Source organism: Strix uralensis, chromosome 14 (genome assembly GCF_047716275.1).
Source record: "Strix uralensis isolate ZFMK-TIS-50842 chromosome 14, bStrUra1, whole genome shotgun sequence".
NCBI classification, from domain to species: domain Eukaryota; kingdom Metazoa; phylum Chordata; class Aves; order Strigiformes; family Strigidae; genus Strix; species Strix uralensis.
Window position 1 is genome coordinate 6,929,553 of NC_133985.1, and position 25,797 is coordinate 6,955,349.

At 39.0% G+C, this 25,797-nt stretch overlaps 1 protein-coding gene across 2 annotated transcripts in view; it reads left to right on the plus strand.

Annotated features, from left to right (window-relative positions):
* The window catches only part of SLIT3 (slit guidance ligand 3), a 528,649-nt gene that overhangs the window by 294,433 nt on the left and 208,419 nt on the right, over window positions 1-25,797 (plus strand). For both annotated transcript variants that reach the window (XM_074883610.1, XM_074883609.1), the window contains exon 6: window positions 5,130-5,201. In XM_074883610.1, coding sequence (XP_074739711.1) covers window positions 5,130-5,201 — 72 coding nt within the window. The remainder of the gene's footprint in view (window positions 1-5,129; window positions 5,202-25,797) is intronic.

The window sequence follows — 25,797 nt, forward strand, 5'->3', positions numbered from 1 at the left end:
TGTAAAATATGAGAAACAAAGAAATCTGAAAAGTATTTATTACAGTAATATGAATTAATTTATTTAAATATTTAACTAGATTCTGGACAAAATACTGAAAGAGGTTGGAATTAAACTACTGTCACAGTATAATTACAAACCAGATTAAAACTTGAGCTCTGCAGTGGCCTCGGTACTGTTTGTAAATGGGAAAAAAATGTCTCACTGAAACAAATGAAGTACAAAACACTGATTATATAGTTCATTAGTGTGAAATGTTTATGCTTGAAGAACCTCTTCTTCATGAATGTGAGTATGGCTAATTGCAGAAAAAATATTGAAAACTTTTATATATGGCATCAGGTTAGTTGCTGTACTATGAATAAACATTGCTAGTAATACAAATGGAGGGTTTTAAACATTAACTTTTAATGTTAGTAAAAGATTATATTGGTTTGGTTTTGTATAATTTCACTGTATGAATTCAATTCTTTAATGTTTTAGAACAGTTTTGGGTTTTTTTAATTCCTAAATCTAGTAGCATGATAAGAATTATATCAGCTTTGTTGCTGGGGATTTTTATTTCTCAAATGCATTTGAAAACTAAGTATTCCTTATTGTTGTGAGCAAAACCTCCAAACCTCGGTATTTAGAAGATTATTTCAAATCGCAAAAGAATATCAACATTGTAAAATACTATTCTTTCCAATTGTTATTTGAAATTTAACTCTTATGTATGACAGATAATGTACAAATCTAAATGGATAAGCTGGAGTTATCCTCTATTAGGGAAATGGTGTTTAAAACAGTTAAAGCAATGTCTTGGCCAAACCATAGACTGTCCAGTGATATAAATCTATTGGGATGCAGCGTTATTTCTCATTTCATAGAAAGGTCATTTGTGTCAAAGTTTTTTTCTTTAAAACATCAATTTTAAAGATGGCCAGTGATGAATCAGTTGCATATAATTAGTCACATAATTTTCCTGCTTTTTAATAAAAACTGAGACTAGTTATTGAGTAATGGTAGAGTCAAATTGCAATAATAGATGTGGCATTATGTATTATAGCTCTACCATACGAAAGATCCTTTTTCTCCAAATAGTTTTATAAATTCTTGCATTGTTTATAAGCATTTGTCTGTGTCACACTTCACCTAAATCCCATATACCCATTCAATATTTTCCTTGCTTGAGTGTTTTGCTCTGTTCTCTGAGATCTTCTGGAATTGCTCTTTCTATCTGTTAGTATTGTCTGGTTGCTAATTGCCTGTCACAGAGATCTTAAATCCCTGGAGCCTCTTAGGTGAGGTCAGCGTAGGTAATTCAATCACACGCGAGCTGCTGGCTTTCCCAGGCTGGGATCTCAGCGCACTGACGTCGGAGCAAGAACCCTTCTGACAACGTCACCGAGCCCTAGCCCTGTGCTTTGTGTCTAATGCATGAGAGATTGGGCATTTAACCGTAACACTTGCACCCAAATAGAAGTTAGGTACCTATCTGACGTAGCAAAAACTTGGAAGTTCAAAGTTTGGTGGTGTTTATTTCTTTATGCTGTGGCTTATAGCTCTTATAACATGCCATACATATTGTATGGCTGTTTCACACACCTCAGTTTTTGTGGTTTCATTCATCCTTCAGCCTCTCTTAAATACAGAGACTTACTTTTTTCTGTGTGAGAACCCTTATTTTCTTTGGAGGCAGTTGAATCACTTGGCAGTTTTAGGTGAAGTCTGAGCTTAGTGCTGTGTTCTTTCAAAAGGCAGGAGTAAAGAGAGGTTAAAAAAGTGACTTTGTCCATTTTAAAAGTGCATCTTTAATCTGAGTTTGTGTTGTCCTACCTTTTTTCACCATTATATTACACCATTGCATGCATAACATCCTCTTTGTAATATTGAGGAGAAAAAGATCTTCTAGAAAGGGTATAAACACTGACAAATAGAGATGGCATTTAAATCTGAATAAATGCTTCTGCTGGCTGAGACCATTTTTTAAATTTACCTGTAAACCTGGAGCAGCTGATCTGTGTCTCAGGTAGCAGTGCTCCGTGTGAGTACTCCGTTCACGAGGCAGCGATGAAGAAATGAGAGCAGTTCCTCAAGGAAATGTATGTGCCACCTCTTCTGAAATACTGATTTTTTCCTTTGTTTTTAAACGAGAATTTTTGCTTTCTCTGCATATGATTAGTTTTATTCAGGTAAGATGTTCTTCTCAACAAATGTTAGGCATGTCTATTGTGCACATTGAAGAACTGCACGCACAGCTTACCCGCTTTGAGTATGTGAGCTGGCTGCTAGCCCACATCACAGGATTTTTATTTTGTTTTCACGGGTATAAAAGTATGTGTTGAACACCTGTCTTTGCCATTCTGTAAGGCTTTACCTGAAGTTTTCTCAAAACTTTAAACTAACACATTGTCTTGGAAGGAAGATGTTGTTTAGACTTCAAACTCTCAAATCTCTAGTCTCTGCTTAACCACTCACCAGGTGCTGTACAGATGCAAAGAAATAGAATTTCTATCTTTACACATAGAAAAATAAATGGGGAGGTGAAGGGTCTTAAAAACAGTCATGTCAAATTTTAAGACAGCTAATAGTTCTGTTCCTTTTGAGAAGAAATTCTCATGCTTAAACACAGATGTGAATGTTTTGGCATGATAGATATCAGGAGACATGAGCTCTGTTACAAAGAAGCATTAAATGTGTGGATGTCTTCCAGAGACTGTGCAGATATAGTTTATGGGGCACGCAGAATCAGGGTGTATCTCCAATGAATATTTTCCCATTTTACTGACTATCCTGCTAAGTGCATGTCTTCTGAGCATCTAAAGGTTTCCCTTGCTGTGGTCCTGTGGATTAATCACACGGACTAAACTTGGTTGTTAGCAGTAGCATGTCTGGACCTATAGAAATATGATTAACATTGTCATTACGCTTTTTCAACAAAAATCAATGGATGAGAGTAGTGTTTTTTAAAAAAAACCCAATACACCACATATGGAGCCCTTTAATCAGAAGGCTTTGTGACTAGCACACAGGGTTTATTTGCTTATTTTAGTGTATTTGGCAGAGAAATCAATATTTAACTATAATTCAGATCAAAATAGGCAATATATAGTACTTCCCGTAGGAGAAGAGAGAGGTGATTCTCAAGTTGCGCCTGCTTTCTCTTCGTCATGCTAGCATGTGCCAACTTTATGCTTAATAAAGCCAACTGAAGTGTAAAGTACTTAGTCATGCAACCAGTGTTATATTTAACTCATTTAAAGTTTATTCTTCCTGAAATGCATGATCCTTTCTGTTTGAGCAACAAATTTTTAACAACCCACACAATTAAACAGGGATCTCAGAAAAAGCCACTCAGCAGCCACTGGTCCTCCCAGTAGTCAAAAATAAGTTTTTAGCATCTTTGCTAGGTGGTGGGAGAAACAAAGAGAACATAAATAAATATGTATCTATATACTTACATACATATGTACATATACTATGCATGAACTCTTATGCTACAGAAGAACCTATTTTGGATGATTGTACATCCTGGTATCTGGCAGTAGAGGAGACATGACTGAAGTTTTGCCAAATTCAGCATGTTCTCCAAAGTTATGAGAGGTATGAGAAACCTTAGCTGGGCTTTATGCTTGCTAAGCTTTTAAATAGACTTTTTAGTGTGTATGTGTTTCATGCACTTTAAATCATAAAAAATGTGATGTTCATCAAGATCAGACTACGTTACAAAAAATAAGTTTCCCATAGTTGTCAAACATGTACATATTCAAGGTGTTCAATGTTAGTAGATCAAACTCAGTCTTTAAAGAGGTGCATAAGATTATATTTACTCTCTCTCTTCTTTATTATTGTATAAAAACAAAGTTGTGACAAATGTTTACTTAGACCAAAAATTAGATACAGCAAATAATTGGAAAGAAGTTGGTAAAACTATACAAATATATTATACACAGGTGTGTATATTTGCTATCTCTGCATATATATTTATTATTTTTTTAATAGCAACCAGAAACTGCGATGCAGTCTTGATATCTTTGTTCATGGTACTTTACACACACAGGACAAATGGTCCCTGCCTCATCAAATCTAAAGTTTATCCTGTGCCAAGGACAGTATATAATACAGTCGCAAGCCTGCATCTGGTTTTTTTTATGAAATGCAGCTATTTTACTTACACTTGGGTAGGTACATAATTTTATTTGTCTAAGTGTAAAATTTACGGGATCAGATGTCAGAAAATGTAATCACTGAATTTTAAATTACAACTTACAACTTTAATTTTCTAAGCAGAAGAGACAGATGTAGCTGCACTGCTGTATCCACATATATTGTAAAATATGTTTAAATCATGCGTATGCAGGGAGACAAATGAGAGAACTCCACCATCCAAATATTAAATTACACATTTTGAAGCAAAATAGTGTTTTAAGTGTACGTGTGTATAATGCTTTCTGTCACCGGATTGCTCTCCCTGATGCAGTTAGACAGAATCTGTATTTAGACAGAAATCTTTCAATAGAACGGGCTACCAGATGGGACCAGTAACAATGCAGAGAGGCATCGAACCACCACAGACATTTGGTGCTTAGAATAATAAAAAGACTATAAAATTAGATTAGTTGAGTCTAATTTGGAATTGGTATATTCCCCATGCACTCTCACAGCTCTTGGGCAGATAAAGCCTGGAGATTTAGTACTGTCAGGACAGAGGACTCCAACTTCCAGTAAAAGAAAAAAAGGCATTCTGGGAGGTCACGGAGGGCAGCATAGTGACCTCCAATGATTTACAGGCCTTTAGCTTAATGAAATTGTTTCAGTGACATGACGGTAAAAGCTCATAATGGATTGGATGCCCTAATGTAATGAAATTACTCCCTTCTGCCTTTAAAAAAAAAAAAAAAAAAAAAGGCGCAATTAATATTTACTGAGACCTGACAGGCTTCAGTGTGCGGTAGCGTGCAGCGCTGTCAGACAGCAGCGAGCAGAGCCAGAGCAGCGTGGCAGCTGAGCAGCCCTGCGCCGGGTGGCGAGCAGGCGCTGCGAGGGGGTGGAGGGACACCTCGGTGACGGGGAAGCCCCCAACCTGGCGCTCCGAGGCAGCTCTGCCCGTACCAGCCAGCCTTCATCCTCTCCCTTCCTTTCTGCAGGCAACTGGACAACAACCAGATCAGCTGCATCGAAGATGGAGCCTTCCGAGCCCTGCGCGACCTGGAGATCCTGTGAGTTGACTTGGTGCTGTGCTGGGGCGGTGGGGGGGTGGCTCTCCCCGTGCTGCAGTGCTGGGAAAATCGGGGGGCTTGATATCCTTCCTTCCCACCTCAGACCGGTGGTGTAGGTAGCAAAGTGAAATCTCACACTTCCCCCAGGCTGGGGTTACTGCTAATTAAGCCACAATAGACGACTTCTCTGCTGCCGCTCCTGAGGAGCAGGGATATTGCCGTGCTTGCTGCTGCGTGGAACAGATGGGGTTCAGCAGTATTCAAAGTGCGTCCGATGTATGCTCTGCAGCCAGAAACCTGCCCAGGTCTGCGTAATGTCGAGTAGCGGATGGGTAACAGGTTCGTGGGGAACAATATTATGAGATATCTGACAATTGCCCTAGACAAAAAGATGTTTAAAAGGTGTTTGCTATGTAAGAGGGAGGAGAGACGGGTGTTTGGCAGGCTTGTTCAGTGCAGTCATTGGCTTTTGGGGAGGATCCTTCTCTGAGGGCTGAAATAACACCACGTTGTGCTCTTCATGTACCACAAACTTTACACATTGGCTGTTAAAGCTGCAGCACAAACCAAAAAAAGAAAAAAAAGATTTGACAGTGAGAGCTGACTCTAACAGAGAAAATGCACATTAGATTTAGAGCACCGTCATCGTAATGTAAAATCCAATATTACCCAGAACTCAGTATCTGAGCAGGTAATTTGCTTATTACTAATAGTTTCTTGTTCACTTAGAGACCTTTTCTGGAATAGGTTTTGACTATATGAACTGATATAAAGCTTTCTCTGTTACCTGAAAGTTAATACTGAAAAGCTGAAAGTGTTAATACTTGTGAAAGCACACAGTCCTAAGCCAAAATGGAGAGGGAGTGGCAGGGGGACGACCCCTCCAAAATTCAAACCCTCAGCATCTGAACTGGAGTTAATACTGGTCCAGCACTGAAACAGTATACGCTTAAATACAGCAGGGAAGGCCTGCTCAGACTGCTGAAAAGCTTGCCCTGAAATTACACAGTATGAAACAGCAAATGGTAGATGGCTAAAATAAGCACCTGCCTCACACAGTCCTGGCACCTGGAGGTTCAGCAGACTCAAGACATGGCCTTTAGCTTCTGAGAACAAGCAAAACAACTGGCTTTATAGACAGCGCTGTGCCACGCACGACAGTGGTCTTGAATACACATGTGATAATACAGGGAGTTCTTCCCCAAGGACTCTACCCACCTTGTACTGACGCTCAAAGGAGTTTTGCCATCAGTTTCAGCAGAAGCAAGTTCAGCTTTCTTAGGGACCTGGAGTGGTGGCAGTGCGTGTTTGTCTGCCACGGTCAGCCGAGACACCTTTGGGCCCTCGCTCTCCTGGGCTGGGATATTGATACTGATCAGATAGTGTGTATTGCTCACATTGAGCTAACAGCAGGTATCTGCAGAGTTTCTTATCTGGGAACTTACATTATCAAGAGTATTGTTTGAATTCGATATTAATAGCACTTTTCAGGAAAAGTAATGTGTTCTACTTGTCTGTCAGATTGAAAAGTCTACTGTGTGGTGAAAGAAAGGAAGAAAAGGAAAAAATCATGAACTCCTATAAAATTGACTTTTTTTTTTTTTTAATGGACTGATCTTCCATATCCGCAGAGAGTGAATCAGTCCTTCACTGACAGTAGACTGTGCTATAACTTTCACTAAAATAGCCTGGGCAGTAAATGGAGCCTTTTTTCTGATATTACTGAGTTCTGCAGGCTCTGAAAAAGTTGCTGGGAATGCATTCCTTCTCCCCAAGATGTAGTAAATGTTGAATTAGTTTATTTGCCTCTCTGCTTTTAATTGGTTAGTTCTATGCCAGTTATTTGTGGGTGGGAGAAGAGGAGGATATATAAAATGCATCATAATCAGTTCTTTAATGCATTTTTAATTTTCAGTACAGACATACTGCTATAGGAAAAATCAATCTTAATTCTAAAAGATGAGAAAATAGATTGATCATATTTATTTCTAAAGGTATTTTTCTTGCAGTCACAAAATGTGAGTTTTATACTTCCAACCTAGTCTGAATTTCTTTCAAGTTTTTCTTCAAAGAAAGTTTGAGCATTTAATCTATCAAAATAAATTTGCTTAATGCGCCAGAGAACATCATATCTTCAGTTGTAAAACAGTCATAAACGTTAAAAAATTAAAGCGATTTGAACGATCAGAGAATATTAACAAGTGAAATCAAATGTCATCCTTTCAGACTCACTGTTTATTTTATGGAGATATATTTTAACCTGTAATGCAATATGTAGAAGGTATTTAATGATTCTGGCAAAAATTTATCTAATTATCTGTTTGAAGAGTTTGCAAGGGTACTAGATAATGTATTTCTTCTTCATCTTACTGAAATCTTGTGACCTTTCTGATATCAAACATTTACATTTCTGCATCTTTTCTCTGCACATCCGCACGTCTACAAAATTCTAAATTCTGTAGATAACTCAGGGCAGAGACAAAATGCTTAGCATTGCTAAAAAAATAGGAACAATTTCTTTAAAAGCACTTTAGTTTCTAGATTTCAATCACTGAAATCTAGAAGTGCAGAAGTAGATTTCTCATTCACCTTGAATTCCTCAAAAAGCATGAGTGCAAGGAGCCTGGTGATTTGGTAGATGTAGGAAGACAAGGAAGTTGTGCAGTTATCCTTCAGAATGAAGAGCACTCCATGGTCCATGTTGCTTATTTCTGCCTCACTACAAGCTGTTTTCATTTACTACTTTTATTTTCTTTTTCTGTGTTACGAATACATTCTTGTACCAACAAATAGCACAGAGGCAGAGATGAAAACAGGACTGAAATTTGTGACTAGTTTCCATACTTGACATGGTGCAATGACTTGCTATCTTCCCCTGGAGCTTGGATCAGACCAAGGCACTCACTGCGGCTCCTGATACAAGCATGGTCTTTTGGTCACTTCTTTGTTTATGAGCTTCTGTGTTTCGAATGTCCTAAAGGGTGTCCCTGATCCTATGACCTGACCTGTGTAGACCATAATGCAGGTGCCAAGTGCTACTGGTGACGCGGAATTTTGGGTTAAAAAGATGCAAAAATGTTGAGTATAAAGTGCTGTGGTGCCTTCTGTTGATTGTCTTTCCCCCTGCAGCAAGGTGAAAGTAACGTCTGAGAAATTACATGCAGAACTGACATGCTTACTTAAACATCCTTTCTTGGTAGTTTTGCACTGGGGCTGGTTTTGTTCCTTTTTGTGTCAGATTTTCTGTATGGCTTCCCATAAAGATTTTATTTTTAATCTGTTGGGATTTTTCTTGTTAACATACTTCCTTTCCCCCTTTTTGTAAGACAATAGAGCATATTTCAGTGGGTTTGTTCTTGCAGTCCAAGACACAGTAAGGTGTGTGCAACCACTGAAACTGAAACAGCAATAAAATGTGAAAGGAGCATGTATTTATAAAGGGGTGGCAAAAGTTATTAACTAATTTATGACCTGTTGGAATAGAAATGCAGAGAAAATTGGTGTGAAACTTTCACTAACTAAAGTGTCATTTTCAGTAGGAGGAGGTTTTCTGCTCTGCTTAATTTTTAGTTATGCCCTGTGGCAATACCTGGCAATAACAGTATTATTGAGAAATATGTATAAGTGTAGCTGAAAGTATGTTTAAAGATTATTAAAAAACCTCACAAAAGAAAACCAAAAAAAACCCCCAAAGAATTCTTCAAAATAATTGTCCAGTATTCCTTATGGTGTGTGGCATTACAATGTTCATATCCTTTGTAGATTAGAAATTAGTCCATATCCTTATTTCCAAATGTCCAAAATTATGAAGCATAGGAGATAAAACTCTTTCAGAACTCAGCATTTCACCTTCAGCCTCTTAGGATACACAAGTAAAAGGAATTAATTTCAAGGTGGTTCAACAAGCTCAGTCAAACTGGATAAACTAGTACTATTCAGTGAACGAATATGCTATTGTCATTAGACTGGAAGTGCTGAACAATACTTGTGGTTTTAGGATCCATTTCTCAGTAAGATACAGAACTCAATTTAGCGAAAACCCCTTTTAATTTATTTATTATTGTTTTGCCTCACTGGGGTAGCTTGAAAACTGTGTGGTGACATGGCAGTTGTGCCATGTGGGCAGGACAGAATGAATTACAAGTCACTGTTGGCAATTTAGGTGGAGTGTTTTCTTTGTTTTATATTGTAAAAGCTGTTTTTTCTCCTAGTTTACAATGATAGCCAGAGGGATTGGAGCTTGAACACATTTTGTTCATTGCAGATTTTCTGTAAAAAAAAAATTCCCAGACCTAGAAGATTTTATCATACCAAGAGGTAATCGTAGGATGTCTGTGGATAGTAAGCTATTAGACAAGGCAGATGAGTTCTTGCTCTACAGAGGAGTGTGGAATGATTTGGGGTTTTGTTTGTTGTTAGTCATGTTAATTGTTGTAGGTCTTTCATACAGTATCTCTGAGTCTGAAAATCCTCTTTCCTCAGTTTCATCTGCTTTTTGAAATGAATGAGCACTGACTCTGTCATTGAGTCTGTAGCAACAAACTACACATGCAGGAATCTGCCATTCAACTCTGGGCGCTTTAGTGTGAAAAATTGTGATAATTCACTCACAAGTAATACTGAAGAAGTGCAAGTACAATCAACCAAATATTCACAGCAATTTTAAGTTGTAACTTCAATTCTAAATGGGCCCTAAATATTTGATATTTTAGAAGTTACTTTTTCAGATTGTAAAATGTAAACGTAAATGAAAACACACCACCTCTCCATCCCTGAAATCTTAAAATAATAGGAGTCTTAGAAATTAAGATTGTTCTATCAGTGTTTGGATATATAACTGTTTCTCTCCAAATATTTGTGCCTCACTCTTCTTCCCGCTCCATGACAAGCGCCCAGAAAAGCATGCAGCTACAAGTGCCACGCGCTGGTTTCTTTCAAACTCTGATTCGGCGCTGGGTCGTGTTCAGCAGGACACGGCGCGATCTGTCCGACCAGTTGCGGTCTGCATCCCCCAGTTCTTCTGTACGTTGTCTGACACATCCAGTCATTGCAAGGATTTTACAAGGGTTATTCATGCTTTCCTTTTCTCAGCCCAATACGTTCCTGTTATAAAGGATTCTGTTTCATAAAAAATTGTAGTAGTCTGTGCAATTTCTGATAGAGATGTTGTGGATGAGTGTGCTTATAATACGCACTACCTTTGGTGCTAGCGAACTTTTAAGAACTTTTCTGAATATGAATCATTATTTTGTGCTACAGCCAGGATTTAATTGTTTCTAGGATTGTATGCTGAACATTCAGTTATCTAGTCAGTCTTACTTATTTGCAAAATGCTATTCTGGGCATGTCTTAACTAGATAGAAGATTTTTATTTGCTTTCCCAACCTGGAGAGTCAGGGAGAGAAAGTCATGACATAATTCTAAATATATGAGATGTCACTGCTTAATGAAAGCCTGAAAATGCCACACAAATGTGATTTCCTCCTCTATTTTGCTGGAAATTATGATCGGTTGAGGCAATCAGGATCAAATTTGAACTCTGTAAATTGTGTTCCTATAACTGATACCAAAATACCCAAATACAATCATGAAAATGAGATTTCTTTTTAAAATGTTGTGCATAGCTGTTATACTTGAGTATAGTAAAATTAAAATGATTGGAATTTTTGGTGGTGTTTTATTTTTTTAACCCAGGGTATATGTCAGCTCAAATGTATGCAAATTAATAAAATTAATTTCAAATCTTTAGTTATTTCATCAGTCAGCATGTACATAATGCGTGTCGTAAAAACAAAACTGAAGGGAGGAACCATTGGCAGTATGAGAGTAATTGAAGTATCTACCAGTTAGGTGAAATTAGGTGAAAAATGAGGAATGTGGCTTTTCTAAGAGTTTTCCACATCGAACTTGTATCACAGGCAATCAAGTTATGCCAGGGGAAGAACAAAAGTCTGTTTGGCAATTGAGAAATGGTGCACCCAGAGTATAGAGGGATCAGTGGACAAATGATAATTTCCATTTTTCTTTACTCCATTACTTACTAGACTGTGCTGTAATTTATACCCTTCCCATTCCCCCTGCCTCCTGTATCGCTGTAGGTCTTTAAGGGAAGGAGAAATGTTCCTGAAGAACCTGGCTGCTGTTATTACAGGGCTTCTGTTATATAAATCAGCTGGAGATAAGATTAACTACAAAAATGCCTTTTTCTGGAGAACTTTTAGAAAGGTACTGCACCCCCAATGGACCCTAGTGACAGAGATGCATAATTAGCACAAAGAATTGACTGAGGAAAGATGGGTTGCTTACATGGTTGCTTGATAAGAAATGTTTTATTTGCTGATGTATGTCAGTGGGAGATCTGGTGTCATTGCTCAAGGTATGGAAATGGAATTGAGATAACCTCTGTTCTATAACATATTACAAAATCTGAGGTTGGAAGTACAGCTTAGTGAAAGGAACACTATCCAGATGGCACTGTGGTGACAGGCTTTATATCAAAGACCAGCTGAGATAAAATAAGAGCGGGCAAGAGAGGGCCTCTGAAAATCACTGATGCCTGTTACAGATGTAATGTAACTCTCTCTTTATGGGGAGAATATATTTGCATAAATTCATTGATCAATGATTTTTGCTAATCCTGCAGTATTCGAGGCATGTCCCAGCAAATTGATGAACATTTCTATCAATCCTCAGTGCGGATGCCTAATTATATTACATATTTAGAAAAGATGGATTTTTCCCCTCCTGGAGCATATGTAGTAGTTGAATGCTGTGCTCATTCTCCTTTCCTGCTCCCATTAGGTTGGAGGTTTTTTTCCCTTTAAGAATAGCCTGGAGCCGTGCAGGCTGCAGAACTTATCAAGATAAGAGCAGTGCCAGGTTAGAATTATTAGTTTCATGAATCACTGACCAATACGCTTTTTGAGGAAGCCCGGGTTTATGGCTTGTGTAGTGAAGCCCTTTACTGGTGCTGCAGTCATTGCTCCGAGAGACTCCAAAGTCAAAACTCCAGGAGACAGAGATTTCTGGCAAACCTTCTCTCCCATGATATTAATTGTTTCATTTGCATGCTCTGCTCATCTTGTGATTTGCCCTCCCTCCCCTTTGACTAATATAGTTTCTTCGTCAGTAATATAAAAGATGTAGAACAAGCATTTTGACTGTTGAAAGTCAAATGAATGTGAACGACTTAATCCAGAGGACACTCAACTGTCTATTTAATGCAGATGTGTGGCTCAACACCTTAACCAAAAGCTGAGCTGAAGACTGTGATGGGAATAAAACTTCTCGCAGATAAAGCTGAGGTGATGACAGAGTTCTGAGGGAAAGTAACAAGTTCAAGGTAGATGATTAGTCATTTTATGGCATAATTTGCAATTCATTGTTTATATGACTCCCCAAAGCAGCTGGATGACGATACTATGGTAGCTGAATGTAATCCTGTCGGCATGAATCCTCTCTGGCTGGGGTAGGAGGCTGCATGCCTGTGTGGCACAGGCTTCCATGATATTGAAATCAAATATACCAGCATGTCCTCAGCCCTTCTGTGACACTGTTTGGGGTCCAAAACTGGTGGTGAATGCGGGAACTCCTGCTTGCTCTGGGATCTGTCACCACAATAGCAACAAATTTACAGTTTACAAAAATGTTTCTAAACACCTAACGGTTACCTTCTGTTTTTCTGTGTGCAAGTAAAGGTATTGTTTATGACCTCTAGGGGTGCAAATGGTTTGTCTTTTTCAGAGGTTGCTTTTGTCCCTTTGCTGTGCTGGTAGAACAACACAGACAAGTGCTCTGCGCTGTAGCCAATCTTTATACAAGAGAGGACTCAAAAGCCTTGTTTCTCTCGAAAGAGAGGATAAAATCATGATGGGAGCTCTGCATACCAGAATTATTGGTCTACCACTTCAAGCATTGTGTCAGAAATTTAACCTTAAACTGTAGCTCCTGGGATCAGGGTTGTATGCGTTACTTACTAGCATTATCTAATATTTTTATCTGGGACAATAATATTGTATCTATAGTAAATTAGAAATCAAAACAGTAATATGTAGATAGTTAGTTTGCAAGTGAAGTAGGTAATTACATCTGCACCTGAAAAAAATGCATAGGTAGAAGCTTCCTCTGATCTAAAAATCAGTGTCTTTTTTTCCTGCTGTTCACAAGGTTATGCGTATGATGTAAGTTAGTATATATGATAAAAAGAGCATGTATGTTATGGTCAAATCAGGAAAAGTAATTTTTAAAACTTTAAAAAGAAAGGCATATCATTAGTGAAAATTAGCCTATCTTTACATAGCATATCCAGTTCTGTGTTTAAGAAAAAAGAAAATTTAAGAGCTGCATTAAAGGTGAAGTATGAAACAATTTTCAAGTAATTTGAGGCCAAATAATGACAGTTTCTATGTTAATTTAGTTATCATAAATGAACCAATTCCATGTTAACTGGTTCAATACTTTTGAAGCAGAATTTCTGCTCTGGGGTGAATAATCTGAATGCATTGTTTTGTATGTGCGAGTGATGGATGGCCATGCTTAGGACACCTGCACATCCTTAGAAACAAATTTTAAAATGCTGTAAGGTCATCCAGAAACCTTTGTTGTGATATACCATGTTGCTCTTGAGTATTTTAGAGATACCTCAGAAAATAGCTTGGTCAGTTGAAAGAGCATCAAATGAGGTGGCTACATAAAGCCATTGAAGGAAACAACAAACAGTAGTGCCATTAATTTTTAGAAATTGCACACATCCCTCTTGTCTTCACAGTGCTAGGTGGTGTGAGATATCTGTGGTTTGCAGGTAGCAGACTGTGGCTGAGATTGGGATTTATTTGAGGGTAAAACAGAAGAGAACATTGTGGAAAACAGGTTGATGGCTGTGATAAAAGGATGTAGGAGCTGAATAGGATACTGAACAAGGTCTTTGTTTACCGGATTGGTAATTTAGATTTGCTTTTGCATCTTTTTCCATTAGAATCTTAGATTGTGTCTGTCACCAAAAGTGCTTTGTTGGGAGAAGGGAGGGTGGGAAAGCAGATCTTGTTCATGGCGTTCAGCTTTGGACTTGGCTACTATGATCGATAAATTGCCGCAATGCAGCATCTCTGCGACGACGCTTGAAGGCCGCTGAGAAGACCCCGTTGGTGCAAGAGGAGGTTGCGGGCTGGGCGGGCTCTGAGGAGGGGGGTAGTCCACTCTGCAAGCACCCAAGCTTCTTACTGGCTCCTTGGGCAATTCCAGTGATGTCTTAAAAGGGTTGGGTCCGTTTTATCTGCGAGACACCCCGTCTTCCCGTCCACGGTTAGGGTGTTAGAAATCAGGTGAGGCACTTCAGCTAATACTTAGGCTGAAATAGTTAGGACAGACCATCCACAATGGCAGTTAGATTTTATTTTGTATGCATGCAGATATTACAGAGAAACAGCCATGTATGGAGAACAATTGACTCCTTTTATTTAGCTACTTCTTCCGCTTGTAGAATATTCCTGAACAGATCATGAGTGCTTCGAATTTTTTAATGTGTATATTTTATTTTGCACTTTTTCACTCTGTGGATTGAACGCAAATGAAACACTGTGAGTATTTGCTATTCAAATTGTTATGGTTTCTTAGCTGTATTGCATACGCATGCATGAATATAAGCAGGTATTGCTGCTTCTCGTGGGAAGGTGGTGTTTGGGAGAAATTTAAAAATTGGAAAGATAGGTGGTTTTAAACATATTGACCTTTTTCTTGTGTGATGCACACAAGCGCTGTCTAATGTATTATTAAAAGAAAATCCTGATGGAAAGCAGATCCCTTTCCAGCTTCACCAAGAAACATGTAATTGCCCTTGTCTAGGAACTATGCGTTGTCTCGTTCTTTCGAAACATGTTTCCTCTATAAATGTAACTTTTCCTTAACAACTGTTCATACATGCAAGTCTAAATTCACCGAATGTGTGTATCACACATTCCCTATTTCATTCATGTGTATTTATATTAACCTATATATTAGCCTTAATTTCCAGCAGGTATGAATTGCAGGTAGGGGCATCACATACTGTTAGAACATAAAATTGTTCCACAAATACGGTCTACGTCTCTTGCATTTTGGGGGGGGGTGCTTTTGGCAGAAAAGGTGAAGTTCCCTCTTTAAAGGGTTTCTTTTCCTTCCTGTGCAATCAAAAGCTGAGAACTTCCTTTGCGGTTCCGTGCCACGCCATGCCCATTGTCATGTTGCTGGAGCTATGAAAGGTCTCTTCCCGCTGCCCTCTCCCAGGGGGAGTGCCAGTGGCCTTGGGAGCCGAAGGGCAGCTGAAACACTGGGCTCCTGAAATCAGGGGGACTGTTCTGGCAAGAGGAATAAGGGGCATTACTTTTCCTGCAGGACCTGGTAGGTTTGCCGTCGGAGGGAAGTGGAAACCAGGGGTTCTGGCAGCCCACACTCCATGGATGCCTGTTGCCTGCCTTCTAAAAGGCTTTTGTAAAACCCTTTGCACTGACACCCACTCAGGCTAAACTGCTGCCAGTGCCATTTCTGTTTGTTGTTATATTTATACTTCTCAAGGAGCTGCCTGCTGCGTACGTGGGGTCTGCCAGCTCGTCCCTCCAGTGGTCTAGTGGCCAGCATAGGACTTGCAGGAGTCCGCAGTCCCGCAGGCAGTGCCGCATTGCGGCAGTTGAGGAAGTGGCAACAGGCTGGCACAACGACCATCCCAAAGAGATGGAATATTGTCACGTAGTCACTTACAGCGGATGCAGAAGTCCATTTTTTGTCGCTTTCTCTAGCTCTGAAAACAGACAACTCATTTCTATCTGTGACTTGGAATGGCTTTTCTGTTCCTGGGTGTGTTACCGACAAGTATGAAAAAGATATGTTCATTATGGTAGGGAAGTCTATCAAAATAGAGGCTTTTACCGCAAGGTTATAGCATTAAGGTTGCGGTGTACTCAGGATGGGACAAATTAAAACATGGTTTTAAAGAATGATACTGTTCTTCTCTGATCCAAATTTAATCAGTTTCTTTAGAATTTCTTTTGGTGGAGTCCTGTAAGAAAACCGCAGCACTCAGCTGACTGAATACTGAAACCTTTTACCATGAAAGCGCCATCATTAAATAAATGCCTTCAGCCTGAACAAATGGCAAAAGTTGTTGCTCCTTTCAAATTATAGAGTTGGACTGAGTTAGTCTGAATTGGTTTATGTTTATAAGACTGCTTTAGCTTCAGAAAGGACTAAACAGAAACAACTGTTCAGGCAGGAACCTGAGAAACCTTTTTATTTTGCTGACGTACTGATGCCTCAAACTTAAGGTTTGTGTGATCTGAGTCTGTTGTGTTGATTCTTTTTCATCCTTTCCATAAATACACTCTGATAGGCTTTCAGACCTCTGTATGCATTGAGAACCCCATCCAGTTTCCATTGATTTTGACAGGAGTAGCAGAGAGTCCATAAACTACAGTACCTGGCGTGCATGCAGCTGGGTAACACCAAGAGCCATATTTAGTAAGAGATATCAAAAAAACCCCAAAATGTATCTATTTAACAACTGATTTATATTAAAGTTGTATAGTTCTATTATTAATTTATATCAATTCATTGAACAAAAGATTTTCAGATGAATCTACAAAACAAGTTAGGTGAGTTGAAATTGAATATGATTATATTTTTCATCACTGTGGCTCCTGTGAAAATCTGTGCCTCAATGAATAGATTGTAAGGACTAGATTCACTCCCTGCTGAAATCAGCCACAGGATTTGCACTGACTTCAGTGGACATTGGTCTGGGTATTATGATAATTGGACTTCTTCCCAGTGGTTCTAGGCAATAATATCAGCCCTGGAAATTGAGTACCATAGAGAAACATCAAAACCACCCTGAGGATGTAAAACATGTATTCAGTGTTTGCAGAAATACCTTCTTTCTCTCAGCCCAAATACTTACAGAAAATTATGGATGTAATTGGGAGTTAGGGCCACAGCGGCCATTCCCAATACAGTGTACTGAAAAATGTGTAGCCTTTGGGCGAAGACTTGAGAAAATTTCTTGATTCAAAAAAAAGTAAAGGCAGTATTTCTTATACCATTTTTGAGTTTAGAAAAATAACTCATTGGAGAATACTTAAAAATAAAGCAGTGGCAGAATAATTTCAGCCTGCGTTCTTTTGTCTTTGCACCAATGCTTTTATAACTAAAATTTCCATTCAGACTGGATTGAATTTGTATTTTCTGACTAAAATTAGAATGCCATGTAAAATATTGAAAAGGTGATTGAAATTTCTCTAAAAAGCTTTTTCAAGTCTCACTGGGCATAGGCATTAGAAAGGATTGGGGGATGCAACTGGTACCTGTATTTTGTATAGCTAATAGAGCTGATTTGATTGTGTGGGAATATAGATATGTCTTTCTGGATATAGAAGGAGGAGATTTCCTTAAGGGGAAGTGGTAAGATGTTTCACGTAAGACCATGTGAATGACATTCTTGACTAAACATCTAACAAAGTCCACAACCTAATGAACTGTGTACCCTCATGCTCTCTATAACCTTTATTGCATTTTATTTTACCTTTTCTTGTCTTAGTTATTTTATTTTATTTTATTTTATTTTATTTTATTTTATTTTATTTTATTTTATTCTATTTTCTACTTCATCTTGTTTTAACATATTTTATTTATTTATGTGTCGGTATAATTCAGGCATAATGATGCGCATGTGCACATACAACATAAATGCAGGGCTAAAGATAACACTAGAAAGGTTTCAGCATCAGTTACCAGACATAAGTCACCAGAATCCTTAATTTTGCTCCCTCTTATATACATCTGACAATGCAATCTTTGATTGTACGGGCCTGTACAATTTTTTTCTGGCCTCTTTTACCTGTTTGCACTGATTCCTAGTCCCACTCTCTTTACCCAGATAGTATGCCCAACCATTTTCTTAGCTGTGGGTCCTGTCTGTCCCTCTTCTCTGCTCTTTACCTCAGCTCCTGACTTCACTAGTCCCAGAGACTCCAGCCAAGGCACAGCCAGTCTCAAGGGAGAGTTAATACAGCAGCTACAGGACATAAGTTAATATGCCCTAAAGTTATCACTATAGGCAAATGTGATCACCCTGGTTCTTGCCGGGTGACAAAACAGGCATTTTTAAAAAAGAATTTGTTATTACAATAACCCAGTTTCCCCAAAGCCTGATGTTTTCGAAAGTAATCTCACTCCTTCAAGGGAAAAAAAAAATCTGCCATAGACATCTGGTCTTTATAATAAGCTTAAATAGTTAAAATCTGGCAGTTGTATGCAAATTAAAATCAGCCACAGAATGGGAAGAATCGGGCAATTGTAGCAGTAAACACTGCTGGCAGTTTTGTGCATAATTCCATGCTAAGCTTATTTATTTTATTTTTCAATACATTTCTAAAAAGAACATTTTCTTTCCTCTGTATCCTTGAGACTAGTCATATTTCTGAAGTCAACTTCCCAAGTTAACAATGCTAGAGCCTCTCATGTTGCTGTAATGAGAACATTTGTGAACACATTGGCAAAAGGCTAATACTAGAACAGAAACCACAAATTGGCAACTAGTTATTTTTATTTATTTCAGTGGATTTTACATGTCACCTGGAGACTATTTAGATTATTTGCCTGGGCTAACATTGTGTTTAAAAATAGCGCTTGTATAGTGCCAGCTCAGAGTTGGGTACAAATATTGAGACAAAACCCCAGCTGTTATTGCTTTTGCTGCTAATTTGAGGTGTCAGATCAGAGCTCTACTGCTGTATGTCAGTGAATAAGGCCCCTTGTGAGATCATTATGTTTTCTAACAGTTGAGAGTAATGGATTAATCAGTGCAGCATCAGTTGCTTTCATTATATGCCCACATGGTAGTTGTGGGCTTTAACTTAAACAGTCTGTGGGGAGATCAAAGGATTGAGTACAAGAGGCACTCAGGACTCACCAAAACTCTGAAGAGATCCAGTTGAGTTTTGGACCTTGCTTAACGAGTGAACCTTGGGTGTCTTGAAAGGCGAGGGTGAGGACTGTGCTCAATGCTGAGGGATAGAGTGCCAAAGCCATTTTGCTTTTTCATCAGTGGCCATGAGAAGCAGTAAATATTTAATTTAATGCAAATTCCTTCTGACCTGTGTGAAAAATAGCTCTTTACAGCTATTGAAAATATAGCTCCTTTTACCCTACAGTCTCAAAGCTAATTACAAACATTAATTATGGCAGTGTACAAAATTCAAGTCTTGGTTTTATTGCTAAAAATAGATTTAGATTCACTTTTTGGAATTGGTAAAATGCTTACCCCTGCTGTTAGTTACATTAGGTAGTACATAAGGGCTGGAAGGGGTCTGAAGCTGTCATCTATTGTCCCACCCTAGACCTGGACCATCGAGTCCCATGCCATTCCTGCCAGGGATTCGTTTAGTATTTTATTACAGGCTCTTGTAATGGCTGTTTTCTGTATTTTTCCTGTTCTTATTGTAAGAAACATTTTCCCTATATCTAATCAAAATTCCCCTTTTTGGAATTTAAACTTGTTACTACTTTGCTTAACCCTTGTTGAATACAGGGAACAGAGAATTTATCTTCCCTTTGCAATGGCTTTTTATGTAGTTGGAGAGAGGTTTAAGAGTAATAGGAATCTGCTGCTAACATACGGGTCTAAGGTTCTGTCACTGTTAGTGTTAAATTTTGCTGCTAATGAATTCATGTTTCACCTCTAGTATTTCAGACAGACCCCAAGATCCTCTCTTTTCTTGGTGCATAAATACTGATGGAGATGTCTAATCCTGCATGGATCCAGCAGTTCCAGTCTACACGTACACTGAAAAGATTCTTTCACATATTTTTATTTAACAACACTCCACTCCCTCCCACAATCTCTGGGGTCTTGGAGAAGTTGCCTTTCTGTCACTGCCAGCGCCGGACTGTTGTGTTCCCTTCTGAGCTCCACTGGCAACTTGGGGTGAGGTGCTCAATCTTTTTTTTGGATCAGTTCCCCCACTTCTGAACAGAAATAACATTATCAAGAAAACTATTTACATGAGAGGCTTAATTATGGAGATGCCTTGGTTAAGTCTTAATAAATTTTCCGGTCTCATTTACTGGATGTAGAGTTGCACTGGGGATAGAAAGCCTGGAAGCCCTGGCAGTTGTGGGAGAAGCACTAATCGGGGAGTATGACAGTAATTCACTCCTGGGAACGTCACAAGTCTGCAGATGCACCATTTGTAGCTATCCATTGCATGCACATAGATAATAATCTTGCATTAGGCCCAATTACATGGTGTTATGGACACACAACACACGGATTACATACACGGCCAACGAGCATACTGTGATAAAGCAGTGGTGTAATTGAAGGAGACAGAAGGAAATGTTAGACTTGTTAGTGCTACCAGTGCTGCAGTGCCTGGTACGGCTGTTCCCCACCAGCTTTACCATTCGCTTTGCTGCTCCGTTTCAAAGTCTCTCTTTCAAAATACAGGTTTAACAGAGTGGGGTAACTCAGCACCTTGTTCTTTCCACAGTGTGTTGAGAGAATTTTGAGCAGGAAAAGGAAATTAACATCATTGTTGGACTTAGAGTGAAGCGCATAGACACACAGAAGTATGTGCTGCCAAATGAGGACTGTTATTTGCAGGATTTCTGCTACCGATCATGTACGTTAGAAGCCTGTATAGAATCTCTAGTCCCCAAACATAAAAGGCATCCAAAACCAGAAATATAATAAATGAGCTGGTGCCTTTTCAGATCTCTTTCTCCATTTACCTATCAGTAAATGGGCCTGAATATTTCTTTCTGACTGAAAATTTTGCAAATGCTGCAGTCCCATGATCAGCCAAATGTGACACAAAAGCAGCCTGGCGTGTATCAAAAACCTGAATGGCCAGTGCAGCAGACCTCTAGTAACTATGGTAGATGCTTATTAAGGCTTGGGGAAAAGTGTTAATCAAAAATTTAATCTACCATATAATTTCTCAATTTGATTAGCTGTTTGTGCTAATCAGCTGCAGAAATGGAATGTGAAAGAAAATCAGCCTCTGTTACTGTCAAAAAAACAAAGGACATCTTCAGCATATGACATGTTCTCCCCTTCCCCTTTCATTTAATCCATTCAGATTGTAAACAAGAAGCGTCACTGTGGGTATCATACTGATGCACAGCTAGTAATCTATGTACATTATGAAAATGCCTTGTACTTAGAGAAATGGACATTTTCATAGTAGTTTTTTCTTTTTGCCAATGATAAAATAGCTTTTTTTTTAAGCTGGAATATAGCAGGTGGTATTGTCATCAAATAGTGTTATGTCTTTAACAAAAAACCCAACCCTCCTACGTCTTTTCCCGCTTGAAATGTGACTGGAAAATATTAAGACAGTTACTATTTTACAATGTACTTATTGAAGTACAAATTGAAGAAATTAAACAGTTAATATTTCAGATAATTTTGTTATGTTGTATAACTTTTTCTGATGCCATTGGCAGAAGATCCTTTTGGTTCCTATCCAGTATTTAACTGGAACAGAGCAGGTAGATATACTGTAATGAAAGTATTATTATTTCAGCTGAATAAGTCACCAGGCATTCTGGTATTCATTATCTGCTCTTAATTATATCATTAATTGAACTTCAAGTAAGAGAAACAAAATCTCTGTGTACTCTGTAATTTATAGAATTGAGAGTGTTTGACTATTGATCTAATGGCCTGGGATTTCTGCTCTCTGAATTAGTCCAAGGAACATGAAAGGATGCTTAGAGTTCCTGAGGTTTTAAAATAAAATACTTGTATTATTAGTAGCATTCAAAATTTAAATCCTTTCCTTTTCTTCCCAAAGTATCTTTCAAAAAATTGTGTGATTTCTTCTAGCATTGGGAGTATAATTTTTTTCTGACTCTCATCTAGTCCTAAACACCGGTATTCCTATTCAAGAGGGTGAAGAAAGGAGTGAAAAATAATGCATAAATATTTTAAAAACCCACACACATGACAGTCAATTCTACAGGTTAATGATTTTCATGTAATTACATTGAGTCTGGAATTAACAACTCTCTGTTGGGGAACTAGATGAATTTGGAGGAAGTCAGAAGAGAACAGAAATGCAACTGCATGTAGTTAAATTTGCACAAAAAGTTTGAGGAAGGAGATAATTGTTTTCAAATCGTGACAGGGTTGCAGAGTGAGCATTTAAAAAAATCTGATTTGTAGGGGTTATAAATCAGCTTTATTCTTCAGAAGGAAGAAAGCAGTTCCATGCGTGCCTCTAACCAGTTTGGGTAACGGGCAAGAGGAGTGAGTTAGTAGAGCAGTTCCTCAGGGGTTGTAAATTGAAGTCAATGAGACTATGACAGTTCATACCGGTGGGGGATGTACCACCTCAAAGATTGCTGATCCCACGTTATGCGTCTTCCAAGTAGTCCTTGGAGGATCCTTAGGACTGCTGCAGTCCCCTTCTGCTTAGCTTGCAAGATCTGACAAGGATCACGGCCCAAGGTGGGAAGTTTGCTGGCATAAATAATATTGTCTATAACCTCAGTTTCCTGATTCAGCGTTTTGGATGTGAATAGTTTACAGGGAGAGGACTTCTTAAATGAGAGGACAGTGCTTTTTCAAGGGACAAAGGTATATTGGGTTCTGGAAGGGGTGGGAGAAATAAGGCTGGGAGAAATAAGATCCCAGCAGAATACATGTTTCCCCATATGATATTGGAGGAGTCAGAAGATTCTGGAAGTTTTCTGTTTCTCACAGCTTCCTGGTGGTTGTGCATCTGTTTCTATGGATTGGAATCTCAGTTGGATCAAAATGAGGCCTTGGAGCAGCTAGCAGACGACTGGAGCAGAATTTATTTTTTCCTTTCACGTGTTAAGCACACAGTACAGTGGCATTTTTAGCTCTGTCAGGACACATACTTCTAAAAATCATTGCTGGGAAGGCTTCATGTGCATGACAGAAAGCTTTGCAGAGTGCCTCTAGAGCATGCCGCTACCTGAAAACGTCCCTGTTCAAAAGCCAGAGAGTTCCTACTGTGTGGGAGCCACGTGCTCTGCACAGCCAGAGCAGCAGGGTTAAATTCCTGCAGCTACCACCGGGCTGTAATGCAGACAGTTCACTGTCAATTAGTGCCCTTTGCAGTGTTTGGCCTTCTTTGTTCTGAAATAATTGCTGTTATCATAGATGTTTTATTCCTTCATTATGGTTAACATTTAAATATCAATGAAATAGTATGCTAGTAAGTCATCTGCGCAATAGCTATCTGCTAGAGTTATCCAGGAAATCTGTGTTTAAGGAGTATATTAATTCAGCACTGATTTAGGATTCTTAGAAGGAAGGTTATATATTTATTGATGAATTATGGGAAACCTTTGCTTATTAGGGGCAAAACCTGAGTCACTCTCATCTGATATTTTGTGAGTAGAAATACTGTGTGATTGGAATAATACTTTGTCTGTTAAACAGAAATATTTTAAGAAACTTAAAAATATTTTTGAATCATCAAATCGGACAGTGGAGGCTGACCTTTCTGCATCCAGATGAAGAATTGCCCTGGGAGACAGGGATGTGTTCTCTACCCTCCGTGCAGAAGGAAGCTCGCTGTCACGTTCTGCTCTGCCTGAACCCAATCTGTGTCCTTTTGAAATCAATAGGAAGTCTCCCTTGAATTCCTGTGGCTTCCATTGACTCCTATAGTGCCACGTGTGATACATTCAGACATCAGCTATGTATGTGATTTACTTTTTGTGAGCTGACCTTCCATGTGGCTTTTATTTATCAGTGTATACCTAAAATCTTCCAATCAAGTGCACAGCTCATTTTTATGTAACAGGCAACTGGGGCAGAGGGTGAATTCTATTTTTTATGTTTACAGAAAAAAAATAACGGTGCAATTAGAAATTACATTTGTGATCCCTGTTTGAACTTTCCAACATGCATGTACAAATGCAAATAGCAAAAAAATATAGATATTGAGGGGTGGGTGTGTTGGTGTATATATGTATGCACCTTTAAAAGAGGTTCTGTACATGCTTGTTTTGACTAACTGTCCACAGAAGACTTTGGTTTGCATCACTGGCTAAATAGGGTAATCAGGCAGTAGCAATTGTATGACAGAGAGGTTCATTTTGCACCATACAAACTGCTGCAGTGGGACATTTGTGTTGTCATCATGACATTAGCAGGAATTCAAAGGTAGAGCTTTTCAGCCCTACGGATGTATGCTGATACTCGCTGTGTTCACTTCCAGCGCTGAAGCCACAGTAAGGCAGTGGCATGTGCAGACTGTGATGCACAGCTGATGAAATGACATGGCTGATGGCTGTAAGAGCTTACTTTCAGGTTTACTTCTGAAGTTGACAGTAATTCCCTCTTCATCTTTTCCAGTAAATATATAATAGACTACATTTGAGTCTTTCCATATTGATAAATTGAAAAACTCGTAATTTTGTATACCCATTGATCCCAATACTTAGCTATGTGTTTCTTGTCCAATTTTTGGCAGCATCAAGTTTTCCAGAGGATCTGGAATGAATACTATATATTATACTATAAGCCAGGATGCACCAAGGTCTACAGCTCTTATCAGCTGGGTGTGTGAACGAATGTGTGTGACTTGACTGACACGGATCTCTGGCAAGAGATCTCACATGCAAATTCCAGATTTCCAGAACTTTGCTTTTACTGACATAACTCACTCTGCTCACAGATTTGGAAAGGAAGGGTGATTTTGCTCTGTTGGTGCAGTTTGCTGTCATGGGTACGTCAGCCCCCAGGCTGGCTCCAGATCAATAGTGCATCCATCTGGTGCAGCACTATGGAGAAATACCAGCTACAATACTACTAACAAAGTGATCATGTTCTGTCCTGCTGGGATGCAGTGCAGCAGCAACACAAACACACCGCTGCCGGCATCAGCCTGCTCACACACCTCTTCTGAGTGTGCCTGCACATAGCTGCGTTACCCTGCAACTTCCTGGCTTTGCCCATATGCGTATGTGTCTTCCTGTGTATCAGAAAAACAGTCTTAATAGGGTATAATCTAATTTAGCTTTAATCTGCTGATGTTGTAGATGATTTTGCCAAGGGATGTCTAGGCAGAATTGTAAAAATGTTTTTAAATTGGCAGATGACCGAGAGGACTAGTTAACTTCTGTAAAACTTCAAGAGCTTTGATTAAGTGTCTTATGTAGATGCATAACATTGGAACAACTAAATAGTTCAGGGAAGGGTACTGTGCCTTTAGGCTGCTTCAGCAGGTATTTTCTTCAACACATTACACAAACACACAAAAGCACTGTCTTCTACCCAAGTGATGCTGTGGAGTCCTGTGCCCCATGTACAAAGCGCAGGTCGCTCTGTGCCGTGGTGCTGTGGACACCACACGTTCCACATAGGCAGCTGCAGCCAGCAGCAGGACCGGCCACTCGGACACGGAGTCAGCACCGGCCCCATCAATTCTCATGACAAGCTGGGCTACTGTGTTTGCAGATTTGGTGCACTTGGAGCATGGCAATTATGCCCTGTTGGAGTGCTTTCCATTTCCTGTGCCATCTTGATAAACTTTATAGCTTCTAATTTGCTAGAGAGTCATTGATATAATTAGGAGCTGCATAAATG